The 22,850-nt window shown below is 37.5% G+C and overlaps 1 protein-coding gene and 3 long non-coding RNA genes across 12 annotated transcripts in view; 1 reads left to right on the top strand and 3 right to left on the bottom strand.

Moving 5' to 3' along the window:
- LOC100867761 (protein FAM135A) overlaps window positions 1–22,850 on the top strand; it is a 42,284-nt gene that overhangs the window by 16,037 nt on the left and 3,397 nt on the right. The window contains exons 2-16 of one of the 6 annotated variants that reach the window (XM_086907917.1): window positions 11,478–11,757; window positions 11,888–11,964; window positions 13,287–13,500; window positions 14,143–14,277; window positions 14,398–14,427; window positions 15,059–15,140; window positions 15,297–15,491; window positions 15,592–15,726; window positions 15,927–16,167; window positions 16,581–17,246; window positions 18,146–19,089; window positions 19,266–20,068; window positions 20,744–21,056; window positions 21,330–21,579; window positions 22,061–22,288. In XM_086907917.1, coding sequence (XP_086764043.1) covers window positions 11,681–11,757; window positions 11,888–11,964; window positions 13,287–13,500; window positions 14,143–14,277; window positions 14,398–14,427; window positions 15,059–15,140; window positions 15,297–15,491; window positions 15,592–15,726; window positions 15,927–16,167; window positions 16,581–17,246; window positions 18,146–19,089; window positions 19,266–20,068; window positions 20,744–21,056; window positions 21,330–21,579; window positions 22,061–22,288 — 4,390 coding nt within the window. In that variant the 5' untranslated portion in view covers window positions 11,478–11,680. Of the gene's footprint in view, window positions 1–11,477; window positions 11,758–11,887; window positions 11,965–13,286; window positions 13,597–14,142; window positions 14,278–14,397; window positions 14,428–15,058; window positions 15,141–15,296; window positions 15,492–15,585; window positions 15,727–15,926; window positions 16,168–16,580; window positions 17,247–18,145; window positions 19,090–19,265; window positions 20,069–20,743; window positions 21,057–21,329; window positions 21,580–22,060; window positions 22,289–22,850 lie in introns of those variants that run through there. The other 5 variants (XM_012483528.3, XM_012483524.3, XM_012483527.3 and 2 more) reach the window with 5 other exon arrangements.
- On the bottom strand, window positions 9,424–10,118 carry LOC147657666 (uncharacterized). The gene is made up of 2 exons (XR_015292003.1): window positions 9,698–10,118; window positions 9,424–9,623 (listed from the first exon to the last, which is right to left on the bottom strand). It is a non-coding gene; the product is annotated as an uncharacterized LOC147657666 (long non-coding RNA).
- Window positions 15,811–17,301, bottom strand: LOC147657665 (uncharacterized). The gene is made up of 3 exons (XR_015292001.1): window positions 17,164–17,301; window positions 16,534–17,105; window positions 15,811–16,120 (listed from the first exon to the last, which is right to left on the bottom strand). It is a non-coding gene; the product is annotated as an uncharacterized LOC147657665 (long non-coding RNA).
- Window positions 20,154–22,039, bottom strand: LOC147657664 (uncharacterized). 4 transcript variants are annotated; one of them, XR_015292000.1, is made up of 4 exons: window positions 21,896–22,039; window positions 21,696–21,795; window positions 20,526–21,593; window positions 20,154–20,451 (listed from the first exon to the last, which is right to left on the bottom strand). It is a non-coding gene; the product is annotated as an uncharacterized LOC147657664 (long non-coding RNA). The 4 variants fall into 4 exon arrangements; XR_015291999.1 differs by having other exon boundaries at window positions 21,882–22,033; XR_015291998.1 differs by having other exon boundaries at window positions 20,156–20,451; window positions 20,526–21,548; window positions 21,882–22,032.

Here is a 22,850-nt window from a genome sequence, read left to right as displayed (position 1 = left end):
GTAAGGAAAGGAAAAAAGAAGGAAAGAAAAAAATTTCCTGACGAAATAAAATGGCGAATAATTTAAACTTTCTAAAAATAAAAGATAAATAGTTAGAAGATTAACGTGTCTTTTCCCACGTAATTTCACTTCCCACGGATTCAGAAATGACGACAAACGGAATACCTGAAACGAGAATTTCGCATCAATAACAAGATTCGTAAAGGGAAAATTGACCGTTAAAAAGAATTTTTTATAAAATCGTATATCTCTTGGAGCGTCCACCCACGAGCGCAAATAACAGAGGCACAAACGCACGTAAATGAAGTCTTCTTCAAACTGTAATCAAACATCAAACACTGCGCGTTCTTTTTTGCTAGTGGAAAGATCCGTGAAATTTTACGTATCGTTTCACTTTCGAACATGGCTAGGGAAAATAGATTTTTGAACCAGGTAATCGCAAATAAATATTTGATTTCTTTAATCGATGATAATATTTAATAATTCGAATAATATGTTTCGACATTTATCTTATTTATTAAAGAATCGTATCCTATTTCATTAAGAAACTTGTCTCAAAATAATGTTTGTACTAATTGATATAAAGAAAAAATTTTTTATTTCCAAAATCCTGTATCGTTCGAAAAAATATTTATTCTATTTCAAAAATCTATTTTCCCTTTTTCTTGCCAAATCAAAAATATCGATATCGATTCGAAATGTCACTTTATTCCAAATTTTCCTCAAGTTTCCTTCCTTTAAAATACCGCCAAATAAATGTATCATCTTGAAATACAAAGGGGAAAAGAAAGAAAAAGACGATTAATCAAATAATAAAGGAATCGATAACGCGAGTTATCGAGCTTGCGACGGATATTCCGTTGGGTGCTGTATTTAAATAGAACTACGTAAGTTGAATTGCAGATGGGTAGAAAAGCTCTGAAAGCTGGCGATGCAATCGTAAACCGTGCGGAGCTCGGTCATAAATATTCTCTACATTATTAACCGTCTAGGAAGAGGGATAGTTGGGGGAGAGACCGGATGATAGAATCGTTACTCGTGAAATTGCGAAAATTATAGGAAATGTATTATCGTATTTTCACCCTCGGTTGATTGCAACCTCTTAACCGCGAACAGACGTTGAGTATTAAATTAATCATCGGCTGTTATCTCGCGTTTCTCGATCGAATCGAGAATTTTTTTTTTTTTTTTGAACGAAAGGAATATGGATGTTGAGAAGATGTTGGTTCAAGGAGGAGAATTCATTTATTCCTTATGGCAGAGATTATTGGTATTTATACCGGACAGTGAAGATATTTTCCTTCCTTTTTTCCCCCTGGAATTGTTTTCTAAATTAAGATATTTGAACGGAAGCAATTGAAAAAATTATTTATTTAAAATGGAATATTCGTTGTTGGCAGAAATTTAATTTTTTGAAATTGTGCAATCTATATAGATATTTTTGTTGATGCACGATAAAACGAAAAATCAAAACGAAAGAAAAAAGCTTAGAAAGCATACAATGGTTTGTAGAAAAAGTAATTGCACACCATTGTAACACCTACATATTTAGTGCTAATAAAATATGAAACTCTGAGAAAAATAAAGAATTGAACGAGATAATATCTAACAATCTCTCAAATCCGATAAATTATCGAATATGGCAAACGTTGTTCTATGAAAATCATAAAATCTTTCTTCACGGAAATGAAATTCTGAAATATGCGGATAAAACTAACGAAGAAGGTATGCAGCAAAAGTTCTGACCGTCTCTTAGCTTGACACAGAATTGCAAGTATTTCAAGAACTCGTACGACTGGCTCCTGAATAGAAACGAAGATCGAGCATCGTCGGGGCTCGACGACCCCATCCAAGACGAAAATTCACCCCGGAACGAAAAGCTAATCGATACGAAATTTCAATCTTCCCTGTTTGGACGCGTCTTCCCCCTTTCTCTGCTCGCCACACTTCCGTTCCACTGTCATCCCCCTAGTTGGACGACCGGATGTCATTGGCTGACTACGGATGAAATAGATGGATGGTCGGAATTGATTCGTCGGGGTGGTTTTTACTGACGATTTTCGTAATTCTTTCTTTTTCTTTTCTTAAAAATCTATTTATATAAATTTTATTATTGTTTTTAAATAATAAAATTCTGATAATAATGAAAGAATTAAAAGGCTAGAAAACAGATAATATATTGTGGAAGAAATATGCAAAAACATTATAAATATTCGAAAGAGGATAGGTTGAAAATAACGATCTGACTTACCTTAAACTAAAATCGATAATAGATTTGCATTCACTAGAATTAAATTTGCATAAAAGATATCGAGTGGCATTGTAAACAAAATTTCTATCACAAAACTTATAATTCAGCACTTCTCCATCTAAGATACAAATTTACTCGTTATATCCATCGGATAAAACTCTAGATATCAGATATAACCGCATTCCTCGGATTGCTTCTGCGAATACCAGCTCTAGTTAACCGAAAACCGATATTTTGCAATCTTTTTATACCGGATACTCGACGAGCAACTTGCAATATTAAAACCGCTACCTCTTTCCTTTCGCTTCTAATATTCCTTCGCCATCGCCAGACACTCGCACACTTGTTCCACTGATCGCAATAAATCTCTAAAGATTGGAATCGGGTATATATATATAGCACGAATTCGAATCTGCACATCTTTATATTCGGTGTCCTCTTTCAAGTTTGAAGAAAATTCGAGTCTGACTCGAGACAAGGGGCCAAGAACCTCGAAGTTGCAGTATTCACGGTTCTCAACGCGCGGCAAACACGTGCATAAAACAGCTCGAGTGCGCCCGTAACACACGCCAGAGCGGATGCATCGAAAAATACCGTGTGAGATTTATTTATAGCCGTTCATACTTAATTTAACTCGGCCTCCTGCTGCAAGGAAAACGTCCGTGCCGATAAAAAAGATCGTAGAAATCCGTTATCGTGGCTATTCCAAGCTCATTGTGCCTTGTGCATCGATAGCTGTGCATGCTTCGAGAGCCACCAGATCCAGGAAAGACCTGAAATTAAATCGTTACTGTAGTTTGATTATTTCTTTGTATTATAAACATATCTATTTTATTTTTGAAAATAAAATTGTACTATTTATTTTCCTATGATATTTTTAAATATTTTTATTATTATTAGTATATCTTGTTTTGAATTTATTTGTTTCATTTGTATATATTGGTCCATGCATCTTATTGTATTAAATTTTGTTTTCAAAAGTTTTGCCTTGTTTTCCTTGATTATCGATCGTTGTTTTTCTTTTATTATTATCGTGGATTCTTTTATCATATTATAGGGATTTTTTTCGAATAATTTTGTTTTTTTATTTTTAAAATTTCATATTGATCCAATATTTATACGTGTAATATTATAATATTTTTCTATCTTGTGTTTAATATCTTTTTTTTTCGATATTTATTCGTTTTATTTATAGTTTACCACATTTTTTGCTACACGAAACACGTGTGCTTTTTAAATGCATCGCAATTTTTCGGAATATTTATTTTCACGTTATTTTAATAGATACCGGCTATCGTATCCAATATTTATTTATCTGACTATTTATTCTTTATATATTATTTCTTTTATTAGTATTATTTGTTATTTATGCGTTTTTATTTCGGTGCTTTTGAAATTTTTTAATTTTCAAAAAAAAAAAAAAGAAATGAATCGTTGCGAGCATTTAAAATAAAGTTTATGATTTTTGTCAAATTTTAACACAATATTTTTTTTCGAATTATTCTAGAAAAATAATATATTTTATATACGAAGTTCAAGTATAATTGATCGATTTTATTAACACGTATAAATATGAAATAGATGTAAAAATATGTTGAAATGTTAATGAGAAACTGTCGATAATTTATTTGACTCTGTCTTTGGATTTTGACTATGAAAATGGGTGAATAGGAAGAGAATAATTAATGTTCACATTTAACGTTCCTTTACGACATACTTTTAAACGTACAATTGGGAATAACATCGTCTAAAATTGCAATACATTTCACGCCACTTTACAGTTTTATTAACCGTAAATCTCGCATTCTTATCTCGCAATAAATCATTGCATAATCTGAATTTAGATCCAATTCCGTTTCAACTTTGATACGAAATTCAAAATTTTTCTAAAACTACGATCTTTCGTTATAATATATTGCAACGAAGGAATATTTTTTTTAAAACAAAAATACGTGAAATATTTCCTCTTATTTTTATACGTTTTATATACTCTTTTGTGTCAAAACTTTAATATGTCTGTATGCGGATAGATGGATTATGGAGTACGATTGTATAGAATGAAATGAAACGGAGAATAATATGAAATTATGGAGAATGACGTGAAGGAAGCGAAGTGAAGTGGAAAGATAGAAAATAATATATGAAATAAAATGAATTTCATGAAAAAAAAAAAAGGAGAAACATAATTGTGAACAGTTTTTAAAGAAATGCTGATAAAATACGGAACTAATTGAGATGAAATTCGTTGAATGGAATTTTGCCTGTGAAAAAATAGATTCATTCTTTTCCATTCTATTTGTATTATATTTATAAATTATACACAGTATATAATAATTTTAATTTTTTCCTTATAAAACGAAATTTAATTTTATTTAGATTCATATTTCACGTATTTATCTTTCATTTACAGTAGCAAAGTATGAAACAACGTTATTTCCCAAGTGTGTGTCTCTCATACATAACATATACAGATACATTTCCCATTTAACATTGAGACAACTAAATTATTTGACCGACCAGATAAAGCTCATTAAGAATCCTTACAAGCAAATACAATATTATATTTTAAACTAAAAGTATTGATTTTAGAATCTGAAAAAAACAGTCTGAAATATTTGAAGGATATTTATAGCATTCAACGTGCAGTGCAAAACGTTCGATCAATATAAATCTTGCAATTTTCCACATTCCCCCTTATTTTTGAAAATTAATAATTCTTAAACAATTTCTTAAACAAAATGAAATAATCAATTTTACATATCTTTATAATATCTCGTATCGTATTAATCTCTCCAATTCCTCTTCAACTGAATCTCCAATCTCTCTCTTCTTTTTTTTTTATTTTACGTTTACACGAAATCGTTCGCGTGTGGAGAAAATTTTCACGGCCTCGAATCGTATCGCGCGTAAATACAAGAAGGCCGATGTAGGGCAGAGACGACGAGCACCTCTAAACTGGGCCACAGTGCGTCGGCCTCGCGTCTAGAAATACCATTGCCGATCGTTCGAAACGAGCAAAAAGCATTCCCGATTAAAATTACTTGGGACCAACCATTCTGGAACTCGCGAAACGACACTCTATCCTCTGTAAAAAAATATACAAGGATCGTAAGCTTTCCTCGGTGGCAAAGGTCTCCGCCCCAAGTTGGTATCACGTGTTCCGGAGTGATGATCAATATCAAGTTTATCTTCACAAGAGTTTCGAATTGGATAGATTAATTAACCCTCGAGTACACTTTGTGTACACTCGTTTTTTTATTTTTTTTTTTTAATAAATAAAATGCTGGCCATGGAAGAAGGTTAATTTCTAATTCTGAGAAATACGAATTTTTGTTCGATTGATTCGCGAAACGATGTGCTAATGAATTGCAAAAGTAAATTCAGATAAGTATATTATAATTCATAAATTTTGATTTCAATTTGAAAATTTATTAAATATGAGATTTGTCTGATAATTTCTAACCTTAGAAATTTTTTGCAAAACGTAATCTCGCGGCCTCATTTCCGAGAAATGATCGCGATGAGATATCCCAGAGATATAATTTTAAACCTGATAATAAATTGAAATGTAGCTTATGCCGGAAAAATAAATATTAGTTTCTGGTAACAATATCAGAATCGATGAATCATTATACGTTTCTATTATACTTGAAAGCATTAAATAAATTGATAATGTAATAACAATGGTACAATAATTAAATCGATGGCAATCGTTTATCATATTTTCATTAATATGAAATAATCGAGTTTGTAATTAATGTTCTCGTTATTCGAGTAAACATATCTGTAATTTAAATATTGCAGATTGAAATTTCTTCAGAATCATTATATCCTTTTTAAAAATCCCCTTTTTAAAATTATTCTTATAGCACAATTCATCTTGTTAATTTCACCAAGAAGTGTTCGAATATTTTCAATTTCGAAATTTTTCCTCTCCAATTACATCTACCTCTAAAACGTATAACGAAATTAAATAATAAAAGAAAAGGGCAGCGATTTAAGCGGCATAAATTCGAAGTGAAGTGAATTTCGATCGTTCTAATAATATCACAGTCGATAAAATTTTCAATGTTCTAGGGCAGAAATGAGGCTAAATAAATTTTTACGGCTCGAGAACTGTCGCGAGGAAGTACCAGCGTAAAGTATCGCTGAAGAAACTTTCTCTTCCCCTTTCTCCACCCTTGCGTTTGTTCTTCGAAACTTCGAATTGCGTTTACCGGAGGAAAAAATGAATGGGAGAAGACATATCCGGGTAAGCTTTCGAACTCTCTTGAAAACTTCCGCCATCTGACTTGTACCCTTCAACCCTTCTGGGAGCGAAGGAACACACAATACCCCTTAGAAAAGTTGGTCCGGATCGGAATATCTTGCCACGCTTTTATAATTCTATCTCTCCGATTCACTTTTCTCCTTCGTCGTATGCATAAAAATGAGAGCTCAATGGGGGAAAGGATTTAAATTTTCTTTCATTATTTCTTTCGACACTCGAAAGCAGCCGATATTATTTGAGAATCGTCGTTCGAAATGATTAAAAGAATGCCAGTGTAAAAATTTTGACTATGTAATTTAAAGTTAAATCTTAATTTAATTTCAATTTGGATAGTTAGAATTAAATGACAATTTTCATTCAGAAATTATTTAACTATGTTAATCAGCAAGTTACACAAGTATGTAAATTGGAAAAAACTAATTGGAGTGAATTTTAATGAATTTTGAAATCTTCTTTTTTCTTTTTCTTTTTTACTAATTATACTAATTATTTCTAAAATAACATCTTTCTATTTATATACCTACCTTTTTCTTATTATTGTTAAAATCGCCGCAACTCTTCACAATAATGCATCTAGAATCTCTCACACCCCTTCTCCTTAAAAATACAACTTTCCACGTACAATGTCATCAAAACGAAAATAATCTCCCCAGGCAAGGTAAAAATATATCGTTTCCACGCAAAGAACAATTCCCTTATGCGTGATAAATCTATCAACATTCACCCCACACGTTCAACCGGAAGAGGCAAAAGCATTACTCTCTTCTGCGTTACACCCCACAATAACAAAACGCCCTTCTGAAATTTTCCAAACTTCACGCGACATACCCTCGACGACTAAACACCATCAATTTCACCCTTGTAAAACCATCGGCTTACTCTTACAATCAACAACTTCGACGATATCGAGCGGAAAACTGAAAAATACAACGTATATAGGGTTATTCAAAAACGGATCACACGAATGGATGATTTTGTAATGAAAAATGAATTGAAAGGGACCTTCTTTATTATTCCTTTTCTATCAATCAAATTAAGATATGTATAATTAATGTATAATTTATCACAATAAATCTTATCTTAATTAATAAGTCGTCATCGAAACCAATAAAAAGTTCTCGTTGCTTTTACAGGCGTATAAAACAATTTTTAAAAAAATATCGCTTCGATGAGATCGATTCTTACCCTCTTCAATATAACTTCAATGTTCTTCTTCTTCTTTATATTTCATACTATCGTAATGTAAGATGACACAGAGATGAAAACTTTGAATTATGAAGTACACACTCGTTAAATAAAAAATATTTTCTCTCATAAGGCCAAACGAAAATTAACTCAGAATTGATTTCGGGACAGAATAATTTATATCGATTCTCACGTGTTCACCTTTCGACTGACATTGACGAAATGAGATTAAGGTAGAAGGTAGGCTAATTCGTGGGAGCAGTCAAGAAGAGAAGTCATTGCCGTCTGTCACGGCGTGCCGCCACTTTTTCCACCCTCGGCCTTTCCACCCTCTCACCTAGTGCGTACGCCAGGTCGTTGATCTTCGCTCGAGGAAGCGTGCACGCGGCCTTCGTGTCCTTGACAGTGGAGCGCAAGCGAGGGCAGCTCGAGCGATTTTCATTTCGATATCTTTCTCACGAAATTCGCGATTAAATTTCCTTTTTGATCGTACGCCATTGTTAAATTTCTGAGAGATTTGAATCGTGATAAATCGTTTAGAATTTGAATCCTTTTGGAGTTTCGTAGAAATCGCAAAGTTATTTTGACGATTAATTTTCTCCTTGTTTCTCTAATTATTCAAAAGTTTCAACGATAATTTGGCTGATTTGATGAAATGAATCATTGGAAATGCACAATTTAAAAAGAAATTATTTCTTTATAATTATAAATTGATTTCTTTTGTCTAATTCTATTTTATATTTAGAATATTTAACTGATAACAATCAGATCTTCACAAATCTACACACTTTTGAGATAGATATACGTCATAAATTAAATCAGATCCAATTTCACGTCCATGAAATAGAATGATTGATAACCCATTAAGGCTCCTATCTAAGTTCTTGAGATATCGAATGATCAATAGATCATTCTAATTGACATGTAAATGTATTTCTAAATTCATGTTTGCTCCACTCCTTACACTATTTACTTTAATTTCTACAAAATCTTTAAACAATCAAAAGATCATTTCCAATCTTGCATCGAGTCCACGTAAATATTCAACATATTATTCATAAATTCTCAATCTAATAAAACGTGAATAATGAGAATTTCTTTTTCGTACAACTAAAGAAAAAACAATTAATTTGAAAGAACGTTAAAAAAAATAAATTCTCTATGCATACGAACTGAAATAAATCTCCGAACGAAGCTTTCAGTTTTGCTGATAAAAAAAGAGAAAAAAAAAGAAACGAGATCTTCAGAGAAGCTTCATCCACTAGAGCCTCTAGTCCAGAAGCTTCTTACGTTATTTAATCGGATAGCGGGGGAAATTCTGTTTCCTCGACGTTCGATAAATCATTTTAAGTTGTACCTAAACTCTCTCCTCAATCCACGAGGCATCGAACCACTTAAGATAAAATGGACGTTCGATCAATATGGATCGGTTATCGCTGCTTAAACCATCAACCAAGCTAGCCACCCGTCAAACGAGCGTCGTATCGGGTTTAAACTTTGATCAGCCATCATCTCGGCACCAGTTTCGGAAATTGCATAACATACCCTTCTCCTCCCAAATGCAAATTGCACACGTTGCACAAACGTTTAAGACACGCCGTATGCATCACGTTGAAGCGTGAAAGAGAAATTGGACAAAGTGTTGCCGGCGTCGACGCACCCCGAACCAGCTTCACGTTTCTATGTAGGATTTACCTCCCTTTGCAACTCGGGACTCTTTGGTGTCGCCAAAATGAACAACCCTTTAATTATTGCACGGCGAAAAGACCCGTTCCATTTGTTTGCCTTTTACACATTAAACGCGATTACCGGTTAATCCCTTACTGCGAATCGAGGAAACGATTTAATTGCCTTGCACTCCAGCTCTATTTCCAGCTTTATTTCAAGCTTCGATACTCTCGTTCTCGTTACTCGTTCCTGAAAAGAAATAAAATGTATCAGATTGGGAAAATTATGCCTTTCGATTCGAATCGAATGAAATTAAAAAGTACAATGAATTGTCATGTAATAGTTTTATAATATTTATGCACATAGTTTGAATAATTTCATTTTCGATAATTTTGTTAATGGATATTATGTAAATATATATATATATATATACTATAGGATGTGGTGAGGATTTATTGGAATGATTGCTTCGAATTGTTTTATTACATCGAATCACATCCTATATCGAGAAATTAATTGCAGTTTTAAGTGATACGTTTATGTATCCATCTCGAAATGAAAAAATTATTTATCGAAATGAAAAGAATTTTTATTATTTCTCGACAAGATTTTAAACTATTTTAAACCAAGTATATTGCTTCTTCATTCCGAGGATAACAAACTGGATTCGTGGATTTAAAATTTATTTTATGAATATTTATTTAACATTTGATGTGATTCAATCTGAATTTGCATAATTCATACGGATATAATTTCACGTATCTGATATTAACCTTATACATGTACGCTATATCTGCATAATCAAAGATAATGAAAAAGGTATTCCATTATCTGCATGTATAATTCTATATATTTTTTTCTCGTTGTATTTCTATTACTTTTCTTTCGACCGAAATCAATCGAGAATCCTATCGTCTTGTTTCGAAATGGACTCCAAATTTGCCGGGAAACAATAGTTTTAACAATTTCAAATTTACATAACGAAGTCACAATGTAGAATGCAGGGATGGCGAAAAGTTAGAAGGAAACAACACGTTAAATCACCTTGGAACGAAATGGACGTTAATTTCCACTTGACTCTCGAACTCGTCTCTAATTAAATCCACTTTAACCCGAATCGTTTAGTCGTCGCAACAGTTAGAAGTCACTCGAAGGCCGGACAACCTCTTTTCCGGGAGACTCGATCGCAAAGCGTTGCGAATTTCGGGGCCAAAGTTCCTCCTGTTGGCATTTCCAGCCGAGAAACCAGAGCAAACAGAGGAATTTCCTCTCTCTCTCTCTCTCTCTCTCTCTCTCTCTCTCTCTCTCTCTTTCTCTCTTTCGTTCCCCGCGAAGAAACACGAAAGTTCTCTCGCCCTTTCGAAGCATAATTAGAAACTCGATGATTTCTGAGTGAATAAAGAAACCTTATACACGATGTTTAAATATTACCAGCATTTTTCTCATGAATGGTAAAGTATTTGGAGAAATTGAAGAATTGTTCCATGGTCAGATTTCTACATATATGTATATTAATTTTTCAATATTTTACATTTATTCATATTTCTATTCTTTATACATCCATTATATATATATATATATTTTTAGAAATCTCAATGTTCAAATATTTTTGTAATTAATCTAGATAATTTGATCATATTTGAATTTAAAGTTTTATCAATTCACACTATTCATGATTATCAACTGTCCAATATAACTTAAACATACAAGTACATTAAATAATCAACAATTAATAAATCTTATTAATATATACTCAAATATTCGAATACTTGTACCAATCGTCGTAAAAAAAACACAAAATCCTCCAAGCTTTCTTTTGATTAAGAGCACATTGGACAAAAGCCCGGCATCGCAATCCCAACGATGCACAACGTATACATTTGCCGATAAAAAGGCAGGGCGGTGAAAAAAAAAAAAAAACAACTAACCCCCACCCAGAGTCACGTTTCAATATACGTTTCTCTCCACTTTTGAACGAGTCGAGCACCTTTTGGACGCGATTCAACGTGTCCCAAGAGAGCGGCGGTTCGATGCCCGTTGATCGATCCCCGCTCGGAAAGAAAAGAGAGCTCCCGATCCTTGATCTTTCCCTTTCTTCGACAGGGTGCCTCGTGCGTTGAAACGTGGGGACAGGATGGCAGGAAGGAGCCGGGGACCTCGGCCAGACCCTGAACGACAGTGTTCTTCATCCCTCGTGAATCGTCGCGACGCGCGGAGCTGGTCTTCGTTCGATTAAGGGGGGGGAGGAGGATTGGAAGGACGAAGGGTGGAGAGGGGTGGAGAGCGTCGCGAGCGGCGTGATCGAGATGAGCGATCTACAGGCCACACTCGAGTTCTCTCTCGAGCTCTGCAAGTTCTACAATGTCGACCTGTTCCAGCGTGGGTAAGCGGATCCTCCCCTCCCTCTTCTTGGAAGGGGAGAGGAGGTGATTTTCGTGTAGCCGGCTGGATCGCGTAATTGCAACGGCTTATGCCCACTCCCCAGGATTATCGACGATTTCCCAATTTCGCAGGTATTACCAGATACGAACCGCCCTCAGAGTGTCGCCGAAACTGCCTGTCAAGGTGGAGGTTAACCAGCTGCGGAACCGTGAGTACACCCCTTTTGAATTTTCCGTTTCCATCGAAAGGGGAGGGTGGGGATAGCTTGGTTTGAGAGAAGTAATTTTAGAGATCATATGGATTCTCAAATCCTGTAATTTTTGCTTGAATTTAATAGGGGAAAATGATAAATGTCGTTTTTTAATAATTTTTAATAGTACTTTTTTTTTTATTCGTTAGAGGGTTTTGAGAAAAATAATAGAGAAAATGGCTATTTTTTCTATTTCCATTTTGGAACAAAAGCGGATGTGGTTTTTTTCTGCGAAAAAATGTAATGTTTGGAATGATGAATAAAAAAAAAAGAAATACTTTTATTTTTGGCGAAAAGTTATTTATCATCCCTCCTCGCGAATAAATCTAGAAGTGTTATTCGTTATTGGAAGAAACTCTGCAACGAATAAGTCTCAAAAATAAATGGCACTGCTTTACATTCATGAGATAAGGAGAATTTTTCGAGACAGCACACATTCGTAACCTGCACGAATAAAAATTCATTCGAGCAAGAAATTATTCTTCGATGACGTCGTTTTATATATGCTACAAGAAAAAAAATACTCGCAATTTAGAATATTATTCAAACGTTATTTTATTTCAGAAAAATTTACTTTCAATTTTTAATCGAGAAGATCGATTAAAAACTTCCTTTCTAATTTCGAATTTCGTTCAAATAAACTACGTTCCATCAACACCACCCACGCACCACCCATATTTCCCAAAAACCAACAATCATCCGTTTCTACTCTCGTAAGAATCAAACAATCAATGGTAACCGAGTTTCCACAAATTACCACCCCTTTCCCGTGGCGACGCGTGTCCACCGATTCAAAGAACTTTCTCGCATCCGCCCCCGGAGATGGAAACTTTCGCGTCACCAGAAAACCCGGTTCAATTCGCCCCGCCGAGAGTTAGACAACGAGAATTTCGAACTAGTTCAAACCGAGCCACACTTGATAGCGTTAGAAAGTTCTCTCGATCGTTTGTATCGCGCCTCATTGTACACCATACTCGACCGTTCCTCTCGTAGATACGTGCGAACGAGACAAAACCAGCCCCAGAGTATTAAAGATCTTACTCGATAGAAATGAAAAAATTCTGAAGCGACGATACTTCAACATCCCTCGAGACACTAATTTATCGTTCGAAAAATAGAAATATCGAGTTGACATTCAATTTGATTCAAAGATCGAAAATTCGCGTAATCATAAGACGCACAACTCGAAAAATTCATAAATCACACGCGATAAACTTTTAATAAGTTAACTTTTGACGCATCGGTGAAGATTCGTTTAAAAATTCGATCGTTGTTGCCAGACTCGTTGGAGGCGCCAGGGACGAGCAAGCGGTTTCAGATCCTGTACAGAAACGAGGAGGTGACACTCGGCACCTCGGTCCTGTTCCGGGCTCACGTGCTCGTGCACAGTCACAAGATCGAGGAGGTGCTTTCCCGAACCCACTTCAATCTCGGCGTCGAGCTATGGTTCAGCGAGCCAACGCAGCCTGGGAACATGGCCTGCGTGTCCTCCAGGTGAGGAAACGTCTTGGTCCCTGGCCGAGAGCGAGGCTTGGAAAACGGATTGCGGTTTCTGGAAAGGGAGATTGTTACACGCGTTATGGAAGAACCGTGAGAGAGTTTTAGTTTGTAACGTAAGAATGAAGGGAAAGGTAGGAGAGATACGTCATCTACGTATCATCACTCGATAATCGGCTTGATTGGAATATTTTTGAACTGTTAAAAATAATTCTTAAGATCCAGAAATACGATTCTTTCGATGTAAAATTCTTCTTTATTATCATCTTGGATAAGTGAAATATTAATGTTTATGTAACTTTTTGTTCCAACGGAGATACGATTGTTTTGAAAATATTCGATGATGGCTCGGTTTAATTGTTCTATATTTATATCCTTATATCTATTAGAAAAACTTTAACGATCCTGAATGTGCTCTTCTCCTTTTTTCTCTTCTAATAAATCCATACTCGTTTCCAATTATCACAATTATCGTTAAATCGTGACAAATATATAATGAAATCCAATAATATCATTCTCATTAGATAAAATATTCATTCACGGATTTTTCACACGGGTCTAATAATAGATCGATAATCTTGGCCTTTCGTGTTCCATCTTGAAGATTTGACGATTTTTCGTTTGCTTTTCGCTTTGTAGGGCGTTGCAGCTGAACTTCGCGCCCACGAAAGGACTTCACTATCATTTGCCGGTGCTCTTCGATTACTTTCATCTTGCCGCAGTCTCCATCACGATCCATGCCTGCCTCGTGGCCCTTCATCAACCCTACATCAAGTCGGTATCAAGTTGAAATCCTCTTCCGGTTCTTGTTTACACGTTTGTTAATTATGGAAAATTTTTTTTCTCTCTCTCTGTCTATATGCTCGTTTGATCGTGTTTCTGTGTTATGCGTAGGAAGAGCATACTTCATTATGTGCAGAGCTGGTAAGTTTGTAATATGCGCATATCTTATAACGAAAATATCGATGAGATTATCGATTATACATGGGAATTTTTAAATCATTTTTTCCCCTCGATTTTTAAAATTCTTGCATTTTTAAACCACTCGAAAATCTAATCTCCTTCTGAGAAATTTAAAATTTAAAACGTCGAAATGGAATTTGATTTCAATTTGGTTTCTACGCGATGGCTCAAGTTCCTTAATTGACACGTGTCAAATTATTAAAGATAAATGATAAATTAATTATTTTTAAAATAATAAAAAATAAATTTACAATCATCTTAATAAGTTACAAAATCGAATTATCTTCACGTATAATAACGATTATCAAAAGAAGAATGCGTGGAAAAAATTTATTCTATTCGATCCCATCGAGGATAATACTTAATTCCACAATTACCGTCCCCTTTTTTTTTCCAATTCGATTGAAAATCAAATTTGTTAAAAAAAGAACGGAGGATCGAAAAGTTAAAACCGAATTACGAAAAACCTAAATCACGTCCAATCGCTTTAATCGCTTTAATCGAAAAATTCCATTCCGCCCGACGGCCATTGGCTCGATTGTGTTTCAATTAACATCGCGAGTACGTAATTAACTGGCTAATATGCTTGCAGCGCGCCGCGTGGAGGGAAGCCGTGGCTGCAATTTAAACAGTCTGCAACGAACGGAGACAACAATGCCCAGTTAGGAAATATCGTGAGTTTACACGAGCTTGGCTTCATTCAACCTATCCCAATCGATTTCACTCGTCGTGACACACACGCTCGTGAGAAACGGGGGGGGGGGGGGAGAGGGGAGGGGGAAGGGAGAAAAAAAAATATATCGAACGAGATATTTTCATAATCGTTGTAGGAAACGACGACGAGATGCGTCGGCTCGGCCACGAGAATCCAACATGCGAAACTGGTTCAACAGGAAGTAATCAGGTTACTTTTGGCCGCAAGGGAATCTTTGCTCAACGACTTGGCCGATTTAGCTCGGTTGCTACCTTCTTGCCAGCAAAGGGCGCTCGAGCTCGCTCAGAACACGCACAAAGAAATTACCAAGGTCAGTTCTCCCCGACATTTTCCCCGTGGATCCATCCTTTTTTCCGCCCCTTTTCGAATTCTTTCTTTGGTAAAAATTTGCGCGATATATATAGTTGCAGATGATGGACACGGAGGAAACCGATATCGCTCAACTCTGCGCACAAAATATCGTTCTCTGGCAACACTTTTTGGAAGTGTTCTCAGGACGTGAAGCCGTTCATCAGCACCTTGCGAGGATCCATCATCAATTGAGGGTAATGATTTTTCTGTATTCTATTTTTCTTAATTTTTCGATCTAGTGATTTTATAAGCACAATAAAAATAATTTTGTGTTAAAATATTTGGAATAAAATATTTTTTTTTCTTTACTTTTTTTGTGATTTCGATTAAATCACACCGATGATTTTGAAAAGGTATTAATTAACCGAGTGTTCAAATTGTTGTTTTCAAATAGGTGAAACGTTTCGCGGAAGGTTTCTTCGTGTTGGAGAATCCCAGGACATCTGCGTGGGGTTGTTACGACGCGAATTATCAGTCGTATCAGGCAGTGAGCGAGGCTGCACGAAGATCGCGATATCTCGCCTCTTTGCCTCCATTGCCAGTGCATTGCCCGGAATTGGACGGAGATCTTCATTCCCTGCCTTTGATCTTCGAGGATCAGTACGTGGATATGAAACAGAGGCATAGAAACAGCGGTAAGTGTGTGGAGAAAAGAGAGACGAGCTCGATATCCGATTGTACCAAAAATGGCCACAATCTTTGTGCCGGACGATTCGTAAATTATTCGTAACGCTAATAATAATAAATCTTTTATTAATTAAGACTTAAGATGTTGCTGTTCTGGAAATATTATTCAATTTTTATTCGTAAAAGTAAAGAAAAAGTCTTCTCTTTGACTATTTCGATTGTAACAACTGTGACTGGTATTAAAAATGGTACTAAAAATGTGCCAAAGTTAATTTTTAATGTTGAATCTATTATTCTGTATAATAAACCAATCAACGAAATCTTTAAAAATCTACCACATCTTGCACAATCCCTAAACTTACCCCTTTACCTACCATTACTAGTCCTCAATTATTAATCATAAATCGAAACTTTCTCCCAGTTCCCGGTATAGACGACTGCAGTTGCGGGATCGCAGCGATTCTGGAGTCTCGATCCATGGGCATCTGGTCGCCAAGGAGCGAAGGCGCGGCCCAGGACATCGGATCTGTCCAAGGCCGGCTGACCCTCACGCCCTCCACGCTTCCTGCCAGGCACAGCAAATCCTTGGACCAACTCGGCCCGGATATCGCCCCAGTTCAACCAAGAACCTCGCCAAAGACTCTTCCTCGATCGGTGTCCACGCAATTGTTCCCGAGACAAAGAGGCGGAGGCCGAAATGTCACACCGCCAGCGACAGTTCCTTCGAGAGGAAGGCAAAGGTCGACAGCGCCGTCCAGTAGCACGCTTTTCCCTCCTTCCGGCCAGCAAGCCTGCTCCGCGCCAAATCCATCCCTTGGATCGACACCGGTCGTCCCCTTGCCACGTGCCAAATCCACGCAGATGTTGGTGCTACCTGGCCAACAGGCCGATCCTCAGAACACCTCCATCACGTCCCTCCTGGCGGCCATGTTCCCCGAACTGCCACCTGGTGGACAATTGCCCGGTTACAGACCGTCGAACAAGTCGTGCGAGCAAACACTCACCGTACCCACGTGTGTGGGAATGATGGATCATGGCCAGATGACGGACTGCTGGAACGAGAATAAGTCTCCCAACATTGCTGAAGGTAGGATGGTCGTTTTTGGAATTTCAGAGATTTTTAGAAATTTGATTAATTCCATTTCTTTTGTAGAATTTTTTCGTACTTTTTATTCACTTTTCTTTTTTTTTTCTCTCGTATCAATTAATGTTTTCAAGTAATGATGGTTTAATGCAAAAATCAATATATTATAGTATAATTGATTTTTATGATTTCCAAAGATTTATTATATAATATATTGTCGTAATAATTCATATTGATGCATCATTCGAAATGCTTTACAATACAATATCGTATAATATAATGCTCATGTTGAATGAAATATTAAATCATCTTACGCAACTCGTTATTCCTCGTTGTCGGCTGAGAAACCATTTATGTTGCACGACAAATACTTTGCGTTTGCTATTCGATTAAATATTTTTAAAATAACATTGAATAAATATATTTTTATATCAATATTTTAATGATAATATTAATATTTGTGTGTGCATATTGACACATACTGTAATAAAAAAAAAACTGTTGTAAATTCTCTCTACGATCCTTCACATTTCTTGCATTCTCTCCGTATATATTCTCTTTGAATTTTTTTTTAGTTAAAAAACTTTCCCTCTGAAGTCTTGATTACTACACACGGTTCACCTTTAAAAGAGCTCATCCCTTACGTTACTATATGATGCACATTTGCATCAACTTTTACGTGCATTTAAAAAATTCCTATTTTTTATCACACTTCAGCTTAACAACTCTTCCTTCTCTGCGTTTCCCATTCTCGACAAATTTTAAAGAATTCTTAGAAAACTTTAAACCAACATTCAAAGTATAACACCGTTAAGATTTTCCTTTCAAATAACTTATTTTACTGAGATATCATTCCGAATAACCAATAAAACCAACATTGACTCTTCGTTTCACTCTTACAGATTATCACTCCCTGGACACAAGAAGAATTCGCCTAGAGCCGCGCAGTCATCGGCTAGCGTCACGCCAACCATTATCCACGGCTACCAACGATCAAACCAACTTCCTCTCCAACAAAGCAAGCGTGAATGGAGACACCTTCTTTCCAGAGCAACAACCCCTTCACACGGCCACCCTGGACAGAGTGACGTATCGTGGCAATTCGCGCAAACAGGCTCATCAAACGAGCGGCAAATACAGTCAAACGAACGGACTGGAGCCTCGTAGATACCACACGATCGGGAAGACCGGTTCAGGATTGAATCAGCGGAGCCGGGAGATCCAGGAGTCGATGAATGGCGGCGGGTTGCCTAGCAGTCACTCGATGATGGTCGATCCCCTGTACAAGAGATCGAATTACACGTCGACGACCACGGACTCGTTCTTCTATCGCACCAACGGCACCAGCGGGCGGAGCCAGCACGGTGAGCCGAGAAGACCGAAGAGCACGGAGAGATTGGTGGACGACGTGGATCGTAACGAGTACTGCGACTTCCGGAGGGAAAGGCCTAGGAGAAGGGAGGAGAGGGCGGCTGTCAAGTGTTACGTGGGGGAGGAAAAGCAGAGGAGGCAGCAGCAGAACGAGGAGAGTAAAATGCAGGAATTGACCAACGAGATGTTCTACAAAGTGATGACCGCGATGTCGGAGCCGAAGAAGGAGCAGCATCGAGCGGCTGAGAAGAGGAGGGACAAGCACGGGCGAAGGCCGCATTCAGCGCCTGTGCTGGACATAGATCATCCGACTGAGGAGAGCAGGAAGTGCAGCCATCGAAACAGGAAACCTGCACCACCGCCCCCGGCTTATCAGGACCCGGCTGTCGCTCCGTTGCCCAAGTATCGCCCTCCACCCCCTGTGCCCACGACCAACGTTCTGGAGGTGGAGAACAATAATAAGATCATTTTGAAGGTACGATTTTTTTCATCAGAGATCTCTTCTGAAGATCATGCGTATTAACAACAGAGAAACGAATTTTCCATCGAGATACATCCAGAAACAAGATACGCAGAAAAATAGATCGATAGAAGTACCTGTTCGAAATTCATGCTTCAATTCTTGATCGAACCATCCTGTTTATGCCGCAGGTGGAGCCCATCAAATCCCCCATGGAGACGCCGGCTACGAACGGCACGACGCCTTCCGACACATCGAGCGCCGGCGGCCCGACGCCGAGCGTGAAAAGACTGAGATGCGCCAGCGTGCCCGTGGCGCAGAACAAGGTGTCAGTGCCACGGAGCGCGGTTTCATTGCCTTGCATGCCGATCCGCGACAGCAAGGACAGCCTTAGCAACAATCTTCCCGTCATTCCGAACCCGCTCAGCCCGCCGTCCAGCAGACCAAGCAGCCCGACAACCAGCTCCAGCTCCAGCAACCTGACGTCCGAGTGTTCCGGCTGGGTGAGCAGCGGGGACACGTCGAGCTCGGAGCAGCGCAGGAACGCCAAGCTGTCGAGCGAGCAGCTCCGTCAGAAATTGTCGAGAATCGTACCGAGGAAGGGGGAGAGGCCTCCCCCGACCAAGGAGAGCGTGGAGGAGCACTCGTACGAGGAGGTGCGCCTCCCGCCACCCAAGATGTTCCAGGACGAGCCACCGCCCCCAGAGGAATTCCGCGATCCCCCGGCCATCATCGACAATCCCCTTTACCACGTTTACGAAACGGTGAAACCGGTCAGAAGTCCCAAACAGACGAAAACCGCCCCTTGCAGCCCTCAGAAGAATAGGGAGAGGGAGAGGGAGAGGGATCCTCCATACGGGACTAGGGATATTTGTTTGGACTGCTATCAGGAGGGGAAGGAGATGTTGCAATCGACGCAGGACGAGGCGATTAATTTCAAGAAGTGCAAAGAGGAGTTCAAGAGGCAGATGAGCTTCTCGGGGAAGATATACAGGTGCGTTGTTGATCGATGAGAAAGAGTTTCACATGGTTTGGGGGTTGAGTGTGGTTCGCCAGGTTTGTATTTTGAAAGGTTTACAGCTTGCGTGTTTAAAATTGGAGAAGTCTTGTTGGACGTTAAGGAAACAGATTTTCTAAAATATGTTGAAGTTCGTATGCATTCATTGGCAGGCTGCGAATTTTTCAAATTGCTAATTTATTCATGGCGTATCGATGGATAAGAACAGGAATTAAATGCGAATCTAATTTCAAAAAGTTTAGAACAACTTGTGTTTCTCTAGAATAGTAGTATCCTTGATGCTTCACCAGTATTACGAATTAATTTTGCTAAGAACTTAGTAGCGCACGTCGTTGCCCAAATATTAGTCACTTGCAACGCTAAAAGGAAAAATATGAAAAGATTTACAAAATCCTCTGAATAGCTCTTCCTTCGTTCTGACACCCGTTCTCACCTTCGAGAGAATTATCATTTCAAGCAAGCGAATACGATTTAGTACCGTGCAGTTATTATATTATTTTCGCTGTTTTCTCTTCCTCCTTTGTTCGCAAATATCCACGGCTGTATCACACGATACCCGCTTTTTCTCTTTGAGTTTTGACCATAGCTTTCGTCTGTCTATTTGTGTTTTTTCGTAGTTAAGTTTCTCTTTGTCTACCTTATCCTCTCTAGAGAACGCAAGGAAGCGCAGTTGCGTTTCCATAAACGTGCCCATTCCTTTGGATACGGTGACTTCCTGACCCCGTCGTCGGTAAAACCTCTAAGATCGAATGTGCCTCTTAGTGATTATCCGACCCTGGCCTCGACCATGCCGTACTTCCACATCAGCAACGAGTATCGCCTCTTCTCGCCGGAAGGTGCCCATCTCATCATCTGTGTCCACGGTCTCGACGGCAACCCTGCTGATCTTCGTTTGGTCAAGACGTACTTGGAACTCAGTCTTCCCGGGGCGCATCTAGATTTTTTAATGTCCGAGAGAAATCAGGTGAACATTTTTTAATAAGAATCCCTTTCGTTTTTCCGATTTATTCGTCCTTTTAAAAGGGTTTTCGTTGAGGCAAACAAACAAAGGGGAGGTGACAAATTTCGAAAGCTTTTCATTATAGCTTTCGAAAGAAATAATTGAAGTATGATAGAGATATTATTTTGCAGGGTGAGGATATTAGAATTGTGCCTCTTTCGCATAGATTTATATAGATAGTTTTCTTTTTTCCTCGAGAATGAATTATTACGTATTATTTTTACGTTTGTTGAAAAGGGTGATACTTTCTCGGATTTCGATACGATGACCGATCGATTGGTAGCCGAGATTCTCCATCACATCGAGACGTCGGGCTTGAACCCAACGAAAGTGAGCTTCATCGGACATTCTTTAGGGACCATCATCATAAGAAGCGCTCTGACGCGGCCTCAATTACGACCGCTTCTTCCACGTTTACATACCTTTCTCAGCCTAAGCGGTCCACACTTGGGTACACTGTACAACACCAGTGGATTAGTTAATGCAGGTGAGCTCGAAAACCTTAAATCGTTTCTTATTTTTTTAAGAATTTTCTAAATGTCTAAATAATCTTTATCAAAATAATCGTAATAAAGAATATAAGAATAATGTAATGATACTTGCCATCGAAATTATTTTACAATCCCAAGACTTGTTAATCCTACTAACGAATCTTCTAGTAGACGAAACGCTCTTATTCTTCTTTCTCCTTCGTTTTCTCAATCTACGAAACGTCGAAATATCAATAATATTACAAATTTTTATTGATTAAAAATTAAAACACCGATAATATAAAACACAAAATATTACTATTAAAATATTACTCGTAAAACTCGTTTCATTTCTAATCTCGCTTGATCACAATTTAAATAATGAAATTACATTTAGAAGAATGGTTTGAATAAAAAACTATATATATACGACAAGCAATATCGTCAATCTCCACCAAACCACAGATATATTTTCAAACGTAATGAAATCCTGTCCAGGTATGTGGTTCATGCAGAAACTGAAGAAATCCGGCTCGTTGTTACAATTGGCCATGAAAGACGCGTCGGATGTCAGACGATCGTTCATGTTCCGCCTCAGCCAGAAGAGCAATCTCGAAAAGTTCAAACACGTCCTCCTGTGCGGTAGCGCGCAGGATCGATACGTGCCCCTTCATTCCGCTCGTATAGAGCTGTGCAAAGCCGCTGTGCGGGATTCGACCGATCAAGGTAATCGACATTTATTTTTCATTTATGTCCCGATAATACGACTTTATTGAACCGGTCAATCCCGGGTGAGCATCGGTTGGATAAGAGAAGCTTCCATCGAGAAACCTTACGTAGATTCCTATTCGTCTTATCTCTCTCTCTCTCTCTCTCTCTTTCTTTCTCTCTTTTTTTTTATCAAAGAAATTCTACTGTGAAAAGGAAGAAACGTATTGGAACTTTAGGTCGAGGAATTGCGATTTCTTACGTCTCATATTTTATAGATATCATTTGTGAGGGTGAAATTTATTTTCGAGATGGGATTAATCCCTTGGAGATTATTATTATTTAATTTGAAGAAATTTCCTATATCCAATTTATTTTGATTGAAAAGAAAATCAATAGATTTTCATGTAAAAATTTATTTATTATTGTATATTATCTCAATTTAAATTTTGTAATTAAAAAGTATGTAACAAAGGTTTGATCCTTTAAAGGTACTCGAACAATTCATCGTTAAACGATATTTATTAAATAATAAAATTTTTATATATTAACTGTAGCAAAGTGAAAAATATTTTCCCTC

This window comes from Apis florea, unplaced genomic scaffold (genome assembly GCF_048593485.1).
Source record: "Apis florea isolate Af1SG1 unplaced genomic scaffold, ASM4859348v1 contig_2_pilon, whole genome shotgun sequence".
In the NCBI taxonomy this organism is placed as follows: domain Eukaryota; kingdom Metazoa; phylum Arthropoda; class Insecta; order Hymenoptera; family Apidae; genus Apis; species Apis florea.
This window is presented reverse-complemented; position numbering and strand designations above follow the sequence as displayed.